This window comes from Alligator mississippiensis, chromosome 12, assembly GCF_030867095.1.
Source record: "Alligator mississippiensis isolate rAllMis1 chromosome 12, rAllMis1, whole genome shotgun sequence".
Taxonomy (NCBI): Eukaryota; Metazoa; Chordata; order Crocodylia; family Alligatoridae; genus Alligator; species Alligator mississippiensis.
In genome coordinates, this window is record NC_081835.1 from 51,452,081 (window position 1) to 51,473,407 (window position 21,327).

Below are 21,327 nucleotides of genomic sequence, written 5' to 3' on the forward strand. Positions count from 1 at the left end.
CTGCTGGACTGTGGTAATTACAATGCTCCAGCACACTCCAGTGTCTTGTGTATCAGCGTCCTCACACTGAAAAATGGCAGCAGAAGCACTTTAACTAATTAAAATGCTTCCCTCCCAGAGCACGTGTATAAGCACCCTAAATGAATGCTTCAGACTATTGGTCCCTGCCTTTCTTTTCTCAGGCCTGTGCCATCGCATTGCTTTCACTTTTTGCTGTGTTCCAATCCGCTCCACCACATTGTCCCTGTGGCGTGTCGTCCTCCTCCTCTTTCCACTGGATGGTTTTACTGCTTTCTCAACCTGCAGTATTGTTGGCAGGGGGAAGCCTCTGCAAGACCGTTATCTTATCTGTCTACAAAACTGTATTTTCTTCAGGGATCCCTTACAGTCAAGGTTCTTCAGGCGATGCCACTGAGGTGGCTAACTTAGGGATTTAGTTGACTAACTTTAGTCACCCAGTTTGAAGATTTGATCTCCAATATTGGCCTTCGTACAAGTGACAGTGATTCGCTTCAGGGAAATAATAGGTCAGTTTATAAGAAAATATGAATCCTGAAAGGGGAAGTGAAGTTGTATTAATTGAAATGTGGAAAGGGTGAAACATCTGGAAAAACAAATAAGCTTATTCGTTTTTGTATGATATTGGCATTACCAGACCCTAAACGCTTTTTACAAATGTAAAGTTATTTCTGCTTCTTCATTGCAGGAAGGGCAGGGCTCAGCTTCAGTAACAGCTGCAAGTCTAGCACCGTGTTAATTAATGAGAATCAGAAAGGAGGGGGAAAAAACCCACAAAAAAAAGTGTTTGAAGAAATTTGAAAAAATATGAGCAAAAATCTAATGTGGGCCCAGACCTGTTCTGGGCTGGTCATGACCAAGAGCTCAGGAATCAAATTGCAGTGATGAGGGTGGAGAGACTGCATTAGAAAGGCATTGCACAGATGCTGTGTGGTAAGGACAAGGCCTGCCGGTGGTGCATGCCATTCCAGTTAGAAAGGAGCATGCACCAAGGGAGTTCAGTCATTCAGGGGAGTGGTTTTATCTAACTGTCAATGTGTACAGGGGTAGAAAAGCCAAAGGGTAAGAAAACAAGAACCTGCTGTTAAGAATGTAACAGCTCCAAAAGAACAGAAGATACACATTCAATCCAAATGACATTGGGATGACCCTGAAAAGAGACTGATTCTCCTTTCAAATGCAAAAGAAAAAGTTTACTGGGGAAGGGCAATCTCAACATGTAAATGAGTAGCTGGAGGAAGCACCAATGTTGAGTGTTGAACCTACAGCTCCATCCTAAACAGAGAGATCCCAGGAAGACGAAATTTAGATTGTACTCTAAGAAATTGCATGGGAAAAGGATGCTGTATGCAGGTCTAACTGCAGAGCACTTTCTGGGTACAGCACTTATACAAGTGGAACTGCACAGCTGGGTTTCAAAGGAATTCCCTGAAAAGGATATCAAGATCTAACTCCTCTTCCAGGGTGATTTTGCTTAGATACTTATTCAAGTGGTGGCCAATGTTTCAGTATCTCATTTATATTTAAAACTAGAAAGAAGCAGCTTGATTTAGAGGGGTGGGGCATGTGAAGAAATCATAGCACTAAAGCTAGGTTAAAGGTTTTGTTCATTTAGTTCTGGCTGCAAAGAGCACAACTTCGCTATAGCTCATGCCCCACTGGTGTGAGGAGCTTGAGGGGAATCAGTCCAGAGGTATAGATTAGGGTTGCACACTTGTAATCTGTCCTGAGGATGACTGGCTGTGAACCAGGACACCTCAGCCAGCAGCTCGCCCTCTGTGCTCCTTCCAAGTAGAGTTTAAATGCTGTGGAAAATCAGTGCCCTTAGATTTTGGAAATGCCTCATCAATGAAAACCCATTTTCTTATATTGTTTTTAAGAGCAGTATCAGGAGGCACCAGTTGCCCATGGTTTGCAGCTTTTAGGAGCTCCCACAGACAGTGCATTCTATGGGGAATGTGTCTAGGCACTTGGGCTAGTGACAGAAGTTACATACAAACCAGTTTAAGTGATCAGAAACTGGTTTAAACCTGTAACAGAACAGAAGTGCAGTGCACATAAACCAACTTCAAAATTGGCTGAAAACAGTGACTGCACCAGAAGTTCAGTGCACATAAACCAATTTCCAAAACTGGCTGAAACCAGTTTGAGATAAATCTGGCTGAACGTAGTATGAGACTTAAATGATTGCAGTCAAACCGGTTTATGGAACTTCAGTCCAAGACCTTGCGGACTTTGGAAGGTCATGGTACTGCTTCTGAGTGTTGGGCGGGTTTTGCTGCCCACAAAGAGTTTCGGAAAACAGTACCTGAGAAATCTCCAAACTGGGAGCAGGCAGTTCCCAAAGCCAGGGGTCATGAAACATGTGAAATCTAGTCATTGTATCCAGTCAGAACTGAATAGTGACTACCCAGTCACCAGGATGGGGCCAGGTTGCTGATGGCATGCTGGAAGAGGTTATTATTCACAGACCTGGTGCCAGAAAGGTGTTTACAAACTCCCATTGCCTTTCAGATGGATTTTATGTGTTTTTTAGTAATGTGGAATTCAGGATGGAACAGCTAAGTGATTGCATTATAAAGACACTGTCCATCATGGATACAGGTACATGTACACAGAAAGAGCAGGCCTTCCATCCATTGGGGTGAAGCCTGCAGTACAAGCATTCTGGATTTATTTAAACCACCTTTCTTCTTTATATACATCACACATTCTGTGATATTGGTAAACTTCAATGCTCAAGGGCAAATGTCAAGCAAATTCCCCAGTGCAGATGTAGCAGGACACAACATTGATGCACCCTGGGCGAATGGACTTCATTTTACAATATCAATTTGTCCAAATTTTGCAGCATTAAAAAAAGGATCTTCCTAAGCAATGCAATGCCTAGGAGCCAAGAGTCAGACTGGGGTGCTGGTGACTTAAGTTTGGCACCTGAAACCTAATATTTGAATTAGGATTTAGGGGCCAGATTTTCAAAAGCATTTAGGTGCCTGGAGATACAGCTGGGCACTGAGTGCAATTTTCAAAGTGCCAGGATGCCTAAATGCCTCCCATTGATTTGGGCACTTGGGCATTTCTGAAAAGCCAACCTCTCCAATGCCTTTTAAGAGTTTGACCCAAGCAGCCAAAATCCTGTGTAGGTGCATAAATCAGGTATTTATGTGCCCAACTTTGACACCCAGTCAGGTTTCAGGTACTGTACCCTCCCCCACAGCCCACCTGCCATTGGCTTAAGGAAGTGTGAAACAGTGAAGAGAAGTGAAAGTCGTGTTTAGGGAAGTGTAAATAATATTGAGGGAAGAGTGAATTATTTGTGGATCAAAATGAGCTGACTCATATTTCTAGAGTAATAGCATTAGCTGACCCAACACAGCTCTGCAGAAGAGGCAAAAATTCTTTACCATCTAAATTCTGGAATGTATTAATATAATAATAAATTATCATGAACGTAAATGATCAGTGCCCAGGTAAAAATCAGACCTAGGAGAGTTTTGATAGTAAAGGGAAATATTACTTTTGGTCAAGTCTGATACTCACTCAGTCTTCCTACCATGGAAGTCGCTGGAGCATTGGTCACCACTACAGTTGGAACGTACCTGGACCCCCTTGTCTCCTACTCACTGGCCTTTGTTTCAACAAGGTATGAAACCACAGCTGGAGTACTGCATCTAGTTCTGGGCACCACACTTTAACAAGGATGTGGTTAAGCTTGAGAGACTCCAAAGAACCACCTGTATGATCAGAGTCTTAAAAGGCAATCCATACAAGGAAAGGCTGAGGGACCTGGGACTCTTCAGCCTGAGGAAATGAAGGCTGAGAGGGGATGTGGTAGCAGCTTACCGCTACACTAGGGGAGTACATCAAGGGCTCAGTGAGCAACTGTTCACCAGGGCACCCGAAGGAAAAACCAGGAGTAATGGCCACAAACTCCTGGAAGACCATTTCAGGCACAACATTAGGAAAAACTTCTTCACAATCAAGGTGTCCAGACTGGAATAAGCTCCCTCCAGAGGTGGTGCAATCACCTACCCTGGAAATCTTCAAGAGGAGATTAGAAAGTCACCTTGCTGAGGTCACCTGACCCCCAGTTGTCTTTCCTGCTTGGTGCACGGGGCTGGACCTGATGATCCTCCAAGGTCCGTTCTGGCCTTACAATTTATGAATCTATGAGTCAATCACAGTCTCTTCCAGCTGTTTATGAGCAGAGCCACAGTGCCAGAAAAAGAAGCCTTTCCTGTAGATATGGGAGGTTCTCTGGGAATAACAGTCTTTCAGCTCTACCTTCTCTGTTTCTCAGCTTAAGAAACCATAACTGTAGCTAAATGAAGGTTTTGTCTGTCTTGCACTGACTTGCATTTTGATAGTCCTCAGGAACAAAGAGCTGTTAGCTGGAGAGCAAATCCTGAATAGAGCAGACTCCATCTATTCCTACAACTTCACTGCTATGAACATGTGATGTGATGGATGGAGAATTTAGAAGAGGCTGGTAAGAATTAAGCATATTGAATCTCACCTACTATGTTCTAGTGCAACAAGTTTCTGCCCTGCCAGCTGGAATGGGCTCCTTCCTATTGGGGTTGTACTTTGCAAATAGATAAGATGGAAATTCAATCAAGAAGCTGTTTACTCAGCCTTGTAGCTTGCATAATTGAAACAAAGCACATAGTTAATTCTTGATCTCCTCTGCTATGCTCCAGTACCTTGTTTTTTCAAGGGCTGTTGGTAATTTTTTGTGTAGAGAATGAGGGCCCTTCATGCATGGCACATGAAGCTGTAGAGCCATATTAGGGCCACTGTCAGAGTGGACTGGTGAGGTTATTTAGGTTTCCTTCTTGCTGTCCTCCTCTGTATAGCACCCAGGATCTTCCATAGTGTTACTGTTGGCTCTGGATTTAAGACCTAGATACCTTGTTCTCGGAGGGGTGGGGCAGGACCCACCCCCTACTTTCAGACCAACCACAACCTTTCCATTCGATAATAGGCAAATTGATTGATACACAGTGATAACAGAAAAGAAGCAATACAAACAATCTAGCAATTCTATATATCTACCAAATCCTCAGGCTGTCGTCAGAGTCAGAGTACATCTGGTCAGGATGCAGTGTTCACTCTCAGGCTCTTTCTCTTAGGTGTCAGCATATCAGCAGTCTGGGGGCTGAGGCCCACTTCCCCCCTCCAGTGGGGTGCATGAGATGGGCTGGTCATATGCCTTCTGTCCATGGGGACCTCGGGGGCTCTTCCCGTGGAATGGGGACAGGGACCCCTCTTGGGGAGGAGAAGGAGTGGGGAAGGAAAGACAAAGGAAGGGGCTGGGAGGGACCCTTTGTTACCCTCAAGTCTCTGTTTTTGTATTATTCTTCCCTTCTGATGACTTTTGATGACTCTTCATCCATGGCTATCTCTGGTTGGTTGTCTCTCTGTGGCCACATGTCCACGTAGCCTTCTGGTCCTAATTTGGTCTGTTCCCCCAAAACCAGAACTCAGGACCCCTCTGCTTTGAGGCCTTACAGCTGATGCCACTTATCTTGTGTTATGGGCACTATGGTACTTACTCCCTTGGTTCCCAGCCTTGTTCGCCTTATTTATTAGACAGTATGGTATATTCCCCTTCAATTCTCAGGCTCTGTCCATCCGTTGGCCTTGTTGTGCTAGACTGCCTGTCTGCCTTCAGGGCTGTGAGAAACTGTGTGTGTGAGACGCAAGCTTCTTAAAAATCAATTAACCCCTGCTGCCTATCTTGAACCCTTTAATATATATATATATATGCCTATAAGCCAATTCCAAAAAACAAACCTTTAAACACCATTTCTAAGCCAACAGTTACCTGAGTCTCTGTGCCCAGACTTCCTTCATCTCAGCAAGCCAGATACTTTCTACACTCTAGCAGTCATTAATGGGAGTGTGATTGCTGGGCCTGAAGACAAAGGCCCTTGGGGTGCTCGTAAGTGGAAGTCTGCTGGCAGAAAAAGAAAGAACCGGGACTCACCAGAACTAGCTGAAAATTAAAGAATGCTTTTGAGAAAGGGACAGAGATGTGAGAGTAATCCAGCTACACACTGGGCAGAAAAGAGTAAACAAGATGATGTGAACATTGTTTTTCCCATTTTATGACTCCTGCCCCAGCTGTCAGCCAGGTTTGTAAGGGCAAGCTTCAAAGAGGTGAACATAATAGAGTTGGAAACTGTCTAGGAAGATGAATGTGTGCTTAGCTCTTGTTGAGGTGTACCATTATGTAATGGTTTCTGGAAAAACCTGAAGAGGCTGAATCCTGGCTTTTGTGTTGGGTAGAAGTTATGATAAAGTGCAAAAACAAGAAAGGTTTACACAAGTTCTACCAGGACTTGACATAGTTTTCCCTTTTGTGTTAAATGTATAAAAGGTTCACAACTTGTCACCTGCTAGCACAGAGGAAGAGGTGGATGAGAAGACAAGTGGAGGTGCCACTGTAGAATCCAGCCCCAACTATGGTGGAAGATGCCCAGCAAGCCTTCACCACTTTGCTCTGTCTAGCAGCAACCATGTGCCTGGCTCAGAACACCTGCCCCGGTGAGTGAGAGACAAACCTGTTGTAACTGTTCATATTCTGCAGCCCTGGGACCTGATGAATGCACCTACTGCAAGTGGGTTCTCTGGGACTATGAGCATGTCTGTAAAATACTTTTTCTATTATAAATACTATGCACCCACATCTTGTAAAAAAATATTTCAAACATGAATTTAACTGGGAAATTGTGCAGTTGAGGCTTATGTTCTAGCTTCTGAGCTTTCTACAGTGCTTTCAGAAACTCTCTCTCTAAAATGCTGTTTATCATAATACACTGGGGTGAAATCATCCTGCATCTTGTGATTAACAGGTCATTGGCTACATAATGTCTTTTTACTAACCCAGTCTTGAAATTCTGTCTTACCCTTTAAAAATCATTGTTAATCTAATTAAGGTTATTTTCCTTAACATCCAAATAAAATAAAAAAGAAAGAAAGAATGCATTGACCAAATTTTTTCTTGCAAACACTCAAAAAGCATTTTCCTAATTTGAACATGTGACAGTATCTCCTGTTTCCTGAAAATGAGAATTATAGTTATTTACTTGGATTTTTACTCTCTCTTTATTCAGTGTTATAGAGAACTTAGCACAATAAGATCTAGTTTGTGACTGCAACTCCTATCTGTTGTCATAATGCCAATACATTTAAACGACTAGTTTCCAAATCCCTTAGTTGACTCTTCTCTGTTATTCCAGGACTTCTCAGACCTCAAAACAACTCCCAGTGTTGCTCACTGATTCATTTCTTTCCACAGAGCTCAAAATAACAGGTCTCAGCGGTTCAGACAAACTCGCCGTGCTTCAGGAATGTCCTGGGATTCCTGGACCTCCTGGTCCCAAAGGAGATCAAGGGATGATAGGTATGTACTTAGAGGGTGAGCAGATATGTGTTTTCAGGAATGAAATGGAAATATGCTTTGAATACATTTGAATTACATGCATGATAAAAATCGAGCTTTAGGAGATCCCTGCTGGACCCCATATGAAAACAGAAAACCTCCCTGAAACACTAGTTGCCAAGGAAAGCCCTGGTGAGAACCTCACTGGAGCTCTGAATTGCTTCCCTTTGGAGCATGGGAGTGCAAATTGAAAGATCTGATATCTCTGTCACTGACTTCTTGCATGATATGAACTAAATTGCATTCTCTTTATGTCCCAGTTTCCCTTTTGTGCCCCAGTTTTCCTTTTTGAGGTGATTAGAGTTGCCTCCCCACGCTGTTGGAAGGATTATTTCATTAGTATTTGTCAGAGAGTTGAAGATTCTTAGATGAGGAGTCAGCCTAGGATTTTGACTGAATTCTCAAAAAGGCTAACCTGGGTCTACTGTTTGGCTTTAGGTGCCAAAGAGTCATTTTCTCCCTGGGTTGTGGGACATGAGTACAAAGTCTTTGTAAAAGATTAAGTCTCAGTTTTTGTGCTTTTAGGAAAACCAGGACCTCAGGGCATCCCTGGAGTGATGGGACCAGCTGGGAAGAAAGGTACCAGCAGTTCCATACTGCATGAGTGTATACTCTTTGCAAAATGCATGCATCTCTGCCTTTATCTTAAGTATTTTTACAATGAGCTAATGGTGGCAATGGGACTGTTTTCTTGAACCAATGCAGGGATGCACAAAGGGGGAAAGTTTCTCTTATGGAGTGGGCAAACACAAGATCAAGGCACCCCATAAGTTCTGGGTATGACCAGTTTAATGGACTCATGCAAGACCTGTACACCAATAAGTCTTCCAAAATACCCCCACATGGATGCTGAAGAAAGGGTTCTGATCAAGGGCATGATCTCCAAGCAAAACAAATGCTTAACTTTGTGTTTTTCCCTTAGGTGATAAAGGAGACCCTGGGACAATAGGTGAGTACTGCTGCCTACTGAGACAATGACTTTGGATTCCTTTCAAAAGTGCTAAACACAAGTAGCTCAGGAACTTTGCATACATGCTTATATATGAGCTTACAGTTATTCCCATATATATTGAGGTGTCTGAAGAGCAAAATGACTTACAGGAATATGCAGCCATTCAAATGTTGCAACATCTACATCTGTATCTGATGACCTTCTGTGTTGGAGAAAGCTTTTGTAAGTGAAACTTGTAGATCTGGCTATCCCAGTAGAAGTTACATTCCTTTAACACTCATGCTTCTCAGATATTGGCAATGAAATGTCCTATTAAAATAAATGACCTCCTCCTGTTACTGCCTTTTTATACAAATTTATGCTTCATTTGACTGATTCTCCCATGGTCACTTGAATCAGCACTCTGGGCCTAATATAGGGCTGGTAGTGTGCAGTGTAACCCTCCTAACTATAAGCACAGCCCTCCCTTAAATCAATTCTGAATGTAGCACAAGAAGGATCACATCCTAGCCTTATAAATAGAAGTCTCACCTGAGAGTACGGAAACAATGTGCAGTATATGCTATGTATAGACTCATTTCTTGGACCTACAGAGATGTCTCAGGTCAGAGATGTGGATAGCTGTAGTTATGGATGAGGATTTGAAGTAGTGATTTGGGAGTGCCTTTGGTTAATAGTAGCATATGAACATATGAGACTGGACTTGATGGCTCTGGAGGTCCATTCCAGTTCTATATTCCTATGTATACCTCTTTTATCACTTGCTGCATTGCTAGTATTTATGCTGGGTGCAGTGGAGTTCTGACAGTGTTGCTGTAGAGTTGGTGCAGCAGGTACTCCTGCCCCCTGGACATACTGAAGCACTAGCTAAGAATCTTGGTCTGCAATTGTTCAAGGATGGGAAAGGGTATGAGATCCTGTTTTCTCTACCCCCCTCCCGGGCAGGGCTTGTTAAAAACATCCTACTGGCAGTTTTCTTGGCAGAAACATGGCTTGAAAAATCACTTTTGCAAAAAGTTCTGCTTTCCATATAAAGCTAAATTTATTCCTCAAAATATTTTAACCACAAGCTCATTGGGTTTTGGTTCAAAACATTTTATGCTGAGGCTCTTTTTATGCATTTCCCTGGTCAAGCAGGTGTCTCAATATCTAAATATACTGCTGTATTTCAGAACCAACAGATTAAAAGGGTTTGGTAAAACTTTTGGGCCCACTTCATGCTAGGATGTCAGGGATGTTGTGTGAGCTAGCAGTACCCTCTGCTAGCTTGTCTTGCTGGAGTCACAGCCACATGTCTTTTCAAGTTCTGAAACAGGTCCTTTATTCTTAACCCCGAGAGCATGGGGGACCCCCGCCTGCTATCCTTGTTGAAGGAAATTTAAACAAAAACCAATAGTCTTTCTCCCTTCAGGCTGTCAAACAAACAGTCCTTTTCTTTCTTCCAGACATCAAGTTTCCCAACTAGGGATCCATTCAGTGCCCTGATCTTCTCCATCTGCATCTCCTCAGCCAGCAGAACTAGCTGCACCTGCTAGAACAGGAATCAGCAACATTTTTGGCCAGAGTGTCAAAAACACCCCAACCTTGAGCCATGCCTCAAATTGGTGTGCCAGGGGCTGCAAGGGGTCTGATCCTTGTTGCTGGGTGGCTGCATGCATGCCTCAGGGTGGATGGTCAGGGAGAGGCCAGGGACAGCGCAACCTCAGCCCCTCCCCAGCCATCTACATGGTGGCACACCTGCAACTGCCGTCACCGCACAGCCCACCCGGGGTTTCAGAGCCCAGTGCAGCTGTGGTGTGCCAAGCAAAATCACTTCACATGCCATGCTCTGGCATGCATGCCGGGGGTTGCTGACCCCTATTCTAGAAGCTTAAATGGTCTACACCCCCTTATATTCATACTAAATATGACTGAAGGTGCTTGAATTTTTAATCTGTCCTTTGAAATCTGTCCTTAGAATGGAAGTGACACCATGTGTAAGACAACGACCCTGTCTCAAACAATACAGTACCAATTCTCTGGTGCAAAAGATCTGTCCTTACTTAGGAAACAGTTTGAGAACATGCATGTGCTTTAATCCTAGCACATACTGGAATTAGGACATTGGGGCACTAGCATATACTGTAAAGTATATGTGTATTTACTTGTTTTGCTGAATTGGGCCCTCTCTTATCTTGGAGATAAATTTTACAGCCAGAACTTTAAAAAATACGTGGCAAACCTGTCTGGTGTATTTTCAGATTACCCTATACTTTCCTATTTCTACTTTTACTACTGACAAGATTTTCTGGTTTCATTTAACTTCCATATGGTTTCTTTTCATTATCAGGGAAAGAAGAGCTGGACAATATACAGTGCACAGCAGGTGAGTACCTCTTGGAATCATTAATAACACCATCCCAGGCTCTCCAGGGAATCCAGCCCTGAGATCCCATTAAAGCTGGACAAACAACTTTCATTGAACAGCGTGGTAACTTAGCCCTTTCTCTCTTTGCAAACTACATGCAAAAGGATATTTTTATTTTCCACTACTCAGTTTGCTACTAACAGCTGGTCAAAGACTCTTTTGAGCAGGCACATTACAGCTAATAGGTTCACTTGCAAACTGTTTCCTGTGAGTATTTGGTATTTCCTCTGATTGCTCACCCAAAGTTGTATGGCATCATTTATCATTCATAACTAGATGCCTTTTCAACTTGCACTCTTTGAGATGGCTTCACAGGCACTTCAAGTGGTAGTGTTCACCTCCATGACTACTTAAGATGGACTGGAACAGACTCTCAGGTCTGGATGGTCTATGGGTTTGGAAGAAGTGAGGCGAAGGGACCCCCCCCCCCCCCCCTTCAGTCTGGGTCAGGCCTGGTTCCTCCTTCCGCATAACTTAGATCAGTCTATAGATCTTCTGCCCAAAAGAGCATTGTATAACTTATTTATGTTTGAAATTCTTTGCTTGTCCAGGGGCAAGAAACTGCAAGGAGCTGTTAGCCAAAGGAAAGCTTTTAAGTGGCTGGTATACCATTTATCCTCAGCACTGTAATCCCCTGACTGTATTGTGTGACATGGACACAGATGGTGGAGGATGGATTGTAAGTAAGAAATAAGAATAATGAACCTTATCAGACATGTTACTGTAAATGCTATAAAACCTAGTGAATAGCACTTACAATACTATATAAATAAGTCCTAAAACAAAGCTCATGAATAACAAACCTAGTAGTGTCCCTCATAGTGGGGAACAAGCCTCCACATAAGAGCAAGTCAACCCTACTTAATGTGTGAGCAAATAATTTATGGGTCCTGTCACTGGGAGCCAGAGGCTCCCATTACTGAAAAGGGACAAATACAGCTGACTAGTTTGCAACGTAAGAAAACAAGCAGCCAAGAAAGGTCTTAAGGGGCAGCAGGGAGGACGGAGCAGCTCATTGGCCCTAAGGGAAAACACTTGTGTGAGCCAATGACTCACCTGACTCAAAAAAGGAGGCACCTGGAGGATAGATAAGGGGGATGCCTGGGAGGCAGGGGGCTTGCTGGGAACTGAGATCTGCAGGGGGAGAGGGAGAGAGAGTGAGCGGCCGCTTGAGAAGCCTGGCAGGAGCCGGGACACTTTGGGCAGGGTGGCACGAACTCAGGGGAAGATGCTCTGGCATTCATGCACAGTGGTGGAAGGTATTTGTTTCCAGCGATAGCTTGGTTTTTTATGTTTGTTTACCCAGGATAGGAGAGGTTTGGTTTGTAGTGGCAGCTTGCATTTATGTTCTGAATAAAACTGGAGGACTAGGCATGGCTACAAAAGGAGAGAAGAGGCCATGTGGTGGGGTGCAGTGCCTTGAGGGGTGTGCCAAGCTCTGAACACCCTTAGGTGACAGGGATATTAGTGACAAGAAAGGCACAGAGGCATGGACCCTGCCAGGGCCATAAACAACCCAGGCCAGCGACATCCTAGAGGGCTGGACCCAGAAGCCAAGGCCCAGGCAGGAGGCCTAAGGCAAGAGAGCTCAGCTAGATAAAAGGAGCCAAGACCAAGAGGGATGAGTTTCCTACAAGGACTCTGAGGCCTGAAGGTCCATATAGTGAGTGGAGTAAACAGCTCCACTGTGATGATGGCCAGTAACACCTGCAAGGCATGGGCATGGCTACAGGGGAGGCGGGAGACCATGAACACAGCTCAGAAGGCATCTGGTATCTGAAGACACCAGTGGAGAGTGACTTGATAGTGGCCCAGGGTCCCTCTGGGCCTTGGGCAGCCTCCCAACCTCTTTCTTCCAAACAACATCAAGGCGTGGCAGATGAGCGAGGGGGACGGGGCCAAGTGAGTGGAGGAGGCAGGAGGTGGGTGATCCCAAGGGGGGATTTCAGCATAGACACTGACTCCATGGATGCTCCAGGGCTCAAGCACCCACTGAAAAAAATTAGCAGGTGCTCAGCACCCAGGGAGCCACGCTTGTAGACATTAAAAAAAACCCAAAACACACTTTACCAGAGGAATCGGTGTATTACTTCAACCTGGCTCTGCAGTGTCTGTAAAGATCAGGTGCCTCAGCAGGGCTATTTGGTGCTTTTAGCTAAAGCTGATTCAAACAGCTATTACATAAAAGCACCAAAAAGCCCCACTAAAACACCCAATCTTTATGGATGCTGCAGAGCCAGGTTAAAGTAGTGTGCTACCTATTCTAAGCATGCATGGGGCTTGGCACCACTTTGTCAGATTTTTGTTGGTTTTTTGGTTGGGTTTTTTTTCACTCCTGCAAGCACCCACTGGCAAAAAACAAAGTCAGCACCTATGTGCTACAGCACCACTCAACCCTGGCCCTGCCACAATCTCTATCCATTTTCCTGCTCTGCATAGCATGACAGACAATGTGAGATTTGTTACCGAAAAAGATGCGTTTCCCCACAGGTTTTCCAGAAACGAGTGGATGGCTTCGCGGATTTTTTCCGTGATTGGAATTCGTACAAACAAGGTTTTGGCAGTCAACTGTCTGAATTCTGGCTGGGGAATGACAATATCCATCTGTTAACATCTCTTGGTAAAGACCATACTGATTTTTTTTAACTTAGTTTATAAGACCCTTCTTCACCAATCTAGTTCCTATTATTTTCCCTTGAGTACAGAAGATAGAGCTGTATGGACTGGTAGTGGAGGCTCTGCTTTTGCACAGCTTCTTGTGCCTTACAACACAGTCATGTCAGACAAAGGTAGCAAAACAGATAACACTGTGCTGCCTTCAGTAATGATTCACAGAGAACCATTTGTTCCCTAGTGGCTACTCATGGAAGGAAAGTAAAGGCAGCTGCAGATAGAATAATATTACAAATTATCCTCCCTTCGTGAAACATTTCATGGCACTTTGGCTCCTGGGGATCCAGGCTGGTGGATGAAAATTAGATTCATAAAAGTTCCCAGCAAATTGTAGGGATCACTGAATGATATTGTCTTTTATACCCTCTCTATTGACCTTAAAACTTATGAACACAGCCCAGGTGCAGATGTCCATGGCACAGCTAAAAAAGAGCTCACGTTGCACTGTCACTGTTTCAAATTATGCTAATCTTAATCATCTCATGGTTACCATGTGATACTAGTTTTGTTGCCTCTAATGTCGGTTGCTTCTTGTCTAACACTTAGATTGAATACTTCTGGAGGCAGGACAGGCACTTCATCTGTTCAGTGCTCAGATTCCTGTCTGAGTCCCATAGGCATCCCTTTAAAAGAGTCAAGTTTCATAACAATAAATGCTAATGCAGATGCCAACCAATGTTTCAAAATCTTTTCCCAAAGGGACAAATGAGCTTCGCATCGATCTCAGAGATTTTGACAACAATCACCAATTTGCCAAATACAGCTCCTTCAGAATTGCTGGAGAGACTGAGAAATACAAGCTGATGCTTGGTGAATTCGTTGGTGGCACTGCAGGTGGGTTCTGAACATGCCCTGTCTTCTTGCAGCTGATGGAAGACACAAAAAGCCAAAAAAAAGTACTTGATCTAAACCCCATCCCATTTTCAACATGAAATTTTTATCAGATACATTGCTATACATTGGGGGAGAGGTGAAGGTTACATATGTAATACTGCAGTAATAACTGTCCCGTGCCAGTGTCTCGATACATGGAGGCTAGCTGAATATAGTTATAAGGTGGTATCATTCTTAGAAGTTACCACCAAACCAAACATTCTGAAAACTTTGTTTTGGGGTCACTAAAACATTGGGTTTGCTAAAGAAATATGCTCTGTTGGTGCTAAAGCTGTTCCATGAAATTTCACGGAGTTGCCAGTGCTCCCAGCATCTGTCTTCTCTGGGTGGCTCCACCGTGTAGTCTGGTCCTGAGCACAGACTCTCTTCCAGGACTCCCAGGTTGTAGTCTCAGCTCTGTAGCAGAAGCCCTGGAAGCTGTGAGAGACTTGATACCACCCAGAGAAATATCAACCGTACATGACAAGAGTAGCACAGGCCATCATGTGGATGGGCCAGCCCTTCTCAGACAAACCTGGTCTCTGAACTTCTGTTTCTTGGAGGCAGGAAAACACTCACTTATGGACAGAGTCTGCCACACACACCTTTCACAATGTGTGGACCCACTGCTTGTCCTCCACAGGTTTGTAGACAAACTGCTGGGGATGACTTGTGCTCACTTCACATTGTTACAATGGGACAAGCTGAACACAGTACCCCCTAGACTTGGTCCACTGACCCCAATGGATTGTTCTGTAAATTATGTATACTAGCGCAGAGTGTCAGAATTGGCCTAGTCAATGCTTTTCCTCCTCCAAGGCCTAATGTAGCTGCAGCCTCTCTTCTGTATCCCACAGAGTTTTTGTTTGCCTGTGAAGAGAGACTTACTAACTGAGATTTCCCCACTGCAAGCTGGGATTGGGGAACCTGAAATATAAGTTTTTAAACCATGGAATAAATAAGCCAACTTTTTCCACAGGGGACTCATTGTCCTACCATAAGGACATGGCGTTTTCAACCAAGGATCGTGACCATGACCTGTATTCTGGGAACTGCTCCACATCCTATAAAGGGGCCTGGTGGTATAAGGAATGTCACTTGTCTAACCTGAATGGATTGTACTTGAAGGGAGCCCATGACAGCTATGCAGATGGCATAAACTGGAACACAGGCAAGGGGTACAAGTATTCCTACAAGCTGTCAGAGATGAAATTTAGGCCTGTATAGCCAGTCAAGAAGGCAGATGCACTAATTATATTTAGGTCTGTATAGCCAGATGGGAGGACCAATATACTTCGCCTTTACATTGCAGCAATCACCTAGACTACTGCATACTTAGCTGGAGATATCTACTAAGATTAATTCTTTTTAAAAACCTCAGCTTGTCTTTCTTCTATCTATATCTCTATGGAAGTTTAGATCTAGGCAACACTTTCAACCATTTGTTTACTAGAGACATCACTGGGGATAGAGCTCCATGACCTTTGGCACCATGGCCACAACCAGTCCCTGCTGAGAAAAAGGAGCAAACTTTAGCTGTAAGACATGACCCGTTCTCTTTGTGCACCAGCCACTCAGGGCAATAAGGGGACATGAGTTCAATTGGCATATTAGGCAAACACTAGAAAGAGCTGAAAAACAAAAAACTGCTGTTGCAAAAATCTTAAATTCATAAGGGCTCAAAGAAACCTCTTATACTTGAATGTTTGCTGACTTTACTACCTTCTACCTGAAATACAGTTTTCCATAAACAACTTTAGTATTCATTGCAGTTTTGTTTTTTTTAAGTGTTCAGCACAAACTATGAACACCTGGTGTCTCCTGAGACTGGGGGACACCATTTGTAGGTCGTAGTGTCAGCGGCGAGTGGGAACCACCCAAGAGACCGGTGGGGGAGCATGGGGGTGGTGGAGAGTGGCGAGCGCTCTCAGGCAGCGGCTGTGACGTCGGTGGTGAGGGAAGGGAGTGGTGGTGAGTGACGACCGCCCACAGACGCCAGTGGCAGCGGTGGCCAATCTCAGGGGGAGGCACGTGCCCCCCTCCTCCTCTGTGTCCCCCTGCGAGATGCCTATGGCACAAACAAATGTTTCAAATTCTTTCTTGGACCACAAAATTACAACCAGGCTGACAATGTTTTATGAAAAATGTATGCTCTTAAAGAAGGGTGCTTTTTGACCAACGTTCACTTTAGAAAACTTCTATCACCTTGTTCCAGCTCATGTCCCTACCGTTTTGTAGTGTGTCGTCTTCTGCCCTCACCAGAAGCACTGGCTCTTCCATACCTCCCACCAATGTCACACAGGTTTTATCTTTGCTGAAAGTCAAACTTTCTCCTGGGCTGCTCTGTCTGCCTCTGTCCATAAAGCAAGTATTAACTGAATCATTGCCATCTGGTATTCTAAATACCAGACTGTTCAATATCAAAACTTGCCTGGCTTTGGGTGCCTTGGATCCATTGAATAGTCTACTTCCATGCCAGAATGTAACATAATTTTGCTGGCTACAGTGGCAAGTACAAGAGAAGGCAGCTACCTGTGCCAGCTGCATTGCAGTCCAAGATTTGGGAGCAGACATATGTGACTACAGTGATGACATAAGTAACAGGAGCGCTGAAATGATTCCTGGCTTCACCTGCTCTAGACATTTTCACTGCCCCAAAAATGTCTCCTACTGTTGTAGGAAGGATGGCAAGCCTTGCTCTTCTCTTACTCTCAGTGGTTGTACTCCAGTGGGCCTCTATGACCTCTAGTAGAGTCACTCAGAAGCATAAGAGGGCAGCTGAGGGCCCAGGGCAGTGGTGACTTCTGGATGCTACTGGTGTGATTGTGATTGTGCTTCTGCAGTGGCGGCTTTGATTTTTCTGCCTCCCTGCCTTCTCCAATCCCCCAAGTTGGTGCTTGGGGCTGTTGTCCTGGGGCCCCACTTTGGTGACATTTCTGGAGGTAGTCCTGATTTAAGTGAATGACAAATCAGGGCCATTATGCTTTATGAAGATATAAAGGTCCTATACACTCCCATGGCAGACAGAGGCAAAACTCTTGCTAAAGTAAATAGGAGCAACAATAGGGTTTAAGCAGAGCTGTCTGCTTGGTTAGAGGAAGTAATTGCGCATTCAGTGTTTCCTAGCTTGACCTGGGTGTTGTAGAATAAAGCTGAGATGTATTTCTTTCACAGGAGGAGCTTCTTGTAGGATGATGGATAATGGCTAAGGTCCTTGAATTGCTGTGTTTTGTTTTTACAAGCCTTTTGTGGAGTATGCTTCATGTAGACTCATTGTCCTGTTCTGACTGTCCAGTGTTCGGTGACAATCGTGCTTTAAGGATGTTTCACTCCATCTCTTACTCTAATATTTGAACACATTATGGCATGGTTGAGTCATGGCTGGGGCATTTGCACCATAATCAGTTAAACTGGAACAGCTGGATTGCAGACAACAGGAGGAGGGGACTAAGGTGGCAGCTGTAAAGATTTCTTATCACTGCTTAGAAAGGGCCTGTCAAACAAGAGAAGAAAGGGATTGAGATCTTAAGGAGATCTTGCAGAGGGTGGCACCAGCCATGTGAGGGCGGGACAATAAGCCCTTATCACACTATGCTATCTCACAGATGATGTCTGTGCATTTGTGGACACTTGTGCAAGTCAGCAGAAGACAAAGGTGCTAGCAAAAGCACTTCACACCTGACAGAACTGGAACTGATTAATTCACTGACTGTGTGTTAGCTGCTTATGGTAGAAACTTGGCTTTCTTATACATAAAAAACTAATGTCTACTATTATTAGTAGACGAATAATGAATTTTAAAAGTAATAAAATGGAAACCACATACATTGTGAAAAAAATGTATGTACAAACTGCATGCCACAGACTGTATTTCTGCTTTCTAACCTCACCACAAGGCCACCACAATCTTTCTCTCTGCAACCACATATTACACTAATACATTGGCAGGAACACATTTCTATACTGGTATGTTGAAGTCAGTGGGGCTGTAACAGTCTCACTTTTACTAGTTTTGCTCTTTTTAATGCAATATTTAGGTAATTTCTTTTATAATTTCCTTTTGAAAATGGCTTTAGTGCCTAAAATGAGAGGGAAGGGAACATAATAGTTATTAGGGGTGTGCGAAATGGGCCCTATTCGACTCAGATTCAGCCCAAATCAGGAACAGTGATTCGATCATTGATTCAGACCACTGTCCCTGATTCAATTCAGCCAAATCTGAATCTGAAGTTTCGATGCTGATTCAGAGAATTGGCAATTTGGCCATAGACATAGCTTTAAATGTTTTTTCTACCTACCTCGAGGTACCAGGTGGCACTTGATCTGGACTGGGTTCCCACTTTGATATTGCTTGTGTTAGTCTGTTGTTTTGTAGATGTTGATTGTTGCTAATTAACTGGTTACATTAGCTGGCAACTGTGTATTGAGCTGGTCCCTGAGTGAATTATGATTGATTGGTAACTGGTAACACAGTAGCTTAGCAGCCAGGCCTGCAGGAGTTCCTCCCCTCCACCCTCCCCCCAAGACAGACACAGTTGCATAAGCACCCATGTCACGAGTTTTGTCAGTCAGCAGCTAAAGGTGCCAGGCTGTGGGATTCTCCATCCGCCCCAGCATCGCAGTGTTCATGAGCCACCAGGCCCCAGAACCCCCCTGAACCGATCTCCTTGATGGCTGGCAGGCTTTGTGGCCTCAGCAGGGGCTACCATCCGTGCAGTTTTCACCCTGCTGTGCCTTAACACACACAGTGTCACCCATGTCACGAGTTTTGCTTGTCCGCAGCTTGAGATGCAGTTTCCCCCAAACCCCTGCACTGATCTGCTTGAAACTTGTCAGGATTTGTGGCCTCACCAGTGGCTACCACCCCTGCAGTTTTCACCCCACTCCCTGTGGTGTAACACATAGACGTGACATGAGTTTTCTTTCAAGAATTTGGGGTGCAGTTCCCCCTGAACCCCTGCACCGATCTTCTTGAATCTTTGCAGACTTCATACTCTCAGCAGAGGCTACCATCCCTGCAAATTTCATCCAAATCAAACAAAAAACAACAAAGTTAAAGATATTTCATTGATTCCCCATTATACCCTATGGCCGGATCTCCAAAGTGGCTCCAAAGCTTTCCAAAGTGCTTCAGAAAGCCTAATGAAGCCAGAGCTTCAATCCGGACATGCTGCTTCAGACAACGAAGTGTCCAAAGCTTCTCCAGATCCAAAGCATGGTCTGAAGCCTCGCACAGCCCTACTAATTACTGTGTTTAGAATTTCCATCTAAATACTTGGGACCAAACCATACTCATCCCTCACCAAATATTTTCTGGAAAGAGATCTGGCTCATTCAAACCATTTTTGTCCTCTCCTTGTTTCATGCATATTGATACACTTCCATTGAATGTAAAGTATGGAGAAAAGCTAAATAAAACAGTTATGCAAAGATAACACCCCCCGCCCTTTTGTTCCCCCACCCCCAGCCCCCTCTTCTCCTGTTCAGGCAAACCCCAGCTGGCAGCTCACTCCCTCTCCTCCCTCCTTTCCTGCAGACAGCCCAAGAGCTGGGAGGGAGGGGATGGGGATGGGGATGCGGATGGGAATGGGCCAGGGAGAGAGGGGTGGCTTCTCAGCTGCTGGCATGCTCCTCAGGCTCTGACAGACAGACTCAATCCCCGCCTCCCCTTGCAACTCAACTGGCAAACATTACGGCTGTGCAAAACTTCAAGTGCTGATTCGATTCGGAGAAGATTTGGCCTGATTTGGTGTCTGAATCTCTGAATCCGAATCAAATCAGGGGACCAGTTAAAAGGTCTGAATCGATCCAAAGCTGTCCAAATTGATTCGGAAAAGATTTGGAGAGCTTCGGTGATTCATGCGGGCCCTGCCCACTGCAGCAGGGAGCTGGACCCAGACTCGGAGTTGGTAAGTAGGGGCTGAGGGAGGAGAGGCTGGAGGAATGGGGAGGGGACCATGGGGGGACCCCTGCCAGGCCCCATCCCCTGCCCACCCCCCCATGGCTGCCCCACCTGCCCCTGCTCTTGGCCCTTTAAAAAAAGGCCTGCACTCACCAGGTGCTGCCAGGTGTGGGTGAGATCCTCACTGCCCCCCACTGCATGGGGGGCTCTACTATGACCTCCCAATACCCACCCACTCCCCCAGCCACCCCCATGGCTGCCCTGCCTGCCCCAGCTCCAGCCCTTTAAGAAAAAAAACAAAACAATAAACCCCAAACTCACCAGCTGCTGCAGCAGCCTTGGGTCTTCTGGGGGCTCATGAAGAGCCCCCCATGCAGCATGGAGCAGTGGGGGAACAGTGGGGATCACCCCACCCAGAGCAGCAGCTGGTGAGTCAGGGCCTTTTTGTTTGTTTTTGTTTTAAAGGGCCAGGAACTGGGGCAGGCGGGGCAGCCATTGAGAGCAGGCGGGGGATGGGGCCTGTGTGATTCAGAGATTCAGCTGATTCTTTTAATCAGATTCAGCTGAATCGATTCGGGACAGTGATTCAAATCACTGAATCGAATCACCGTCCCCCAAATCGGCCGAATCCAAGGAAAATACTAGCCGCTTTGCGCAGGCCTAGCAAACATCTGTTTGGTCAAGGGGATGCTGCAACTCACAGCAAATTATATAAAGCGCCAGGAGTTAAAGCAGGTCTTTACGTGTCTGTCAGTGCCGTAGGTGCTCATCATTACTCCTTCAGTTCCACGGAGAAGTCTGATTCCCGTTTGCTTGAGTACTTTGGAACATGGACACTGGAACTGCTGCTCTGCATCAACGGCTAAGGTAAGATTAACACAGTATATTCAGCTTTATTATAACAACTGTACTTCAGGCCCTGTGTGACAAGACCATGATTTAATTGAACTTTATCATGTTCTCTCTCAACATTTTCCTTCCCAAACTCAAGTCTTAGCCTTTTTAGTCTCTTCTGGTGTGGCAGTTACTCCACACTCCTGACCATTTTGGTTGCC

At 44.8% G+C, this 21,327-nt stretch overlaps 1 protein-coding gene across 2 annotated transcripts in view; it reads left to right on the forward strand.

Moving 5' to 3' along the window:
- LOC102572088 (ficolin-1) overlaps positions 1-16,141 on the forward strand; it is a 40,868-nt gene extending 24,727 nt beyond the window's left edge. For both annotated transcript variants that reach the window (XM_019475915.2, XM_019475914.2), the window contains 10 exons: positions 4,386-4,507; positions 6,401-6,567; positions 7,322-7,426; positions 7,991-8,044; positions 8,388-8,414; positions 10,747-10,782; positions 11,376-11,503; positions 13,315-13,444; positions 14,197-14,331; positions 15,350-16,141. In XM_019475915.2, the coding sequence (XP_019331460.1) occupies positions 6,486-6,567; positions 7,322-7,426; positions 7,991-8,044; positions 8,388-8,414; positions 10,747-10,782; positions 11,376-11,503; positions 13,315-13,444; positions 14,197-14,331; positions 15,350-15,597 (945 nt within the window). In that variant the 5' untranslated portion in view covers positions 4,386-4,507; positions 6,401-6,485 and the 3' untranslated portion in view covers positions 15,598-16,141. The remainder of the gene's footprint in view (positions 1-4,385; positions 4,508-6,400; positions 6,568-7,321; positions 7,427-7,990; positions 8,045-8,387; positions 8,415-10,746; positions 10,783-11,375; positions 11,504-13,314; positions 13,445-14,196; positions 14,332-15,349) is intronic.
- The last annotated feature ends 5,186 nt before the right edge of the window (positions 16,142-21,327 follow it).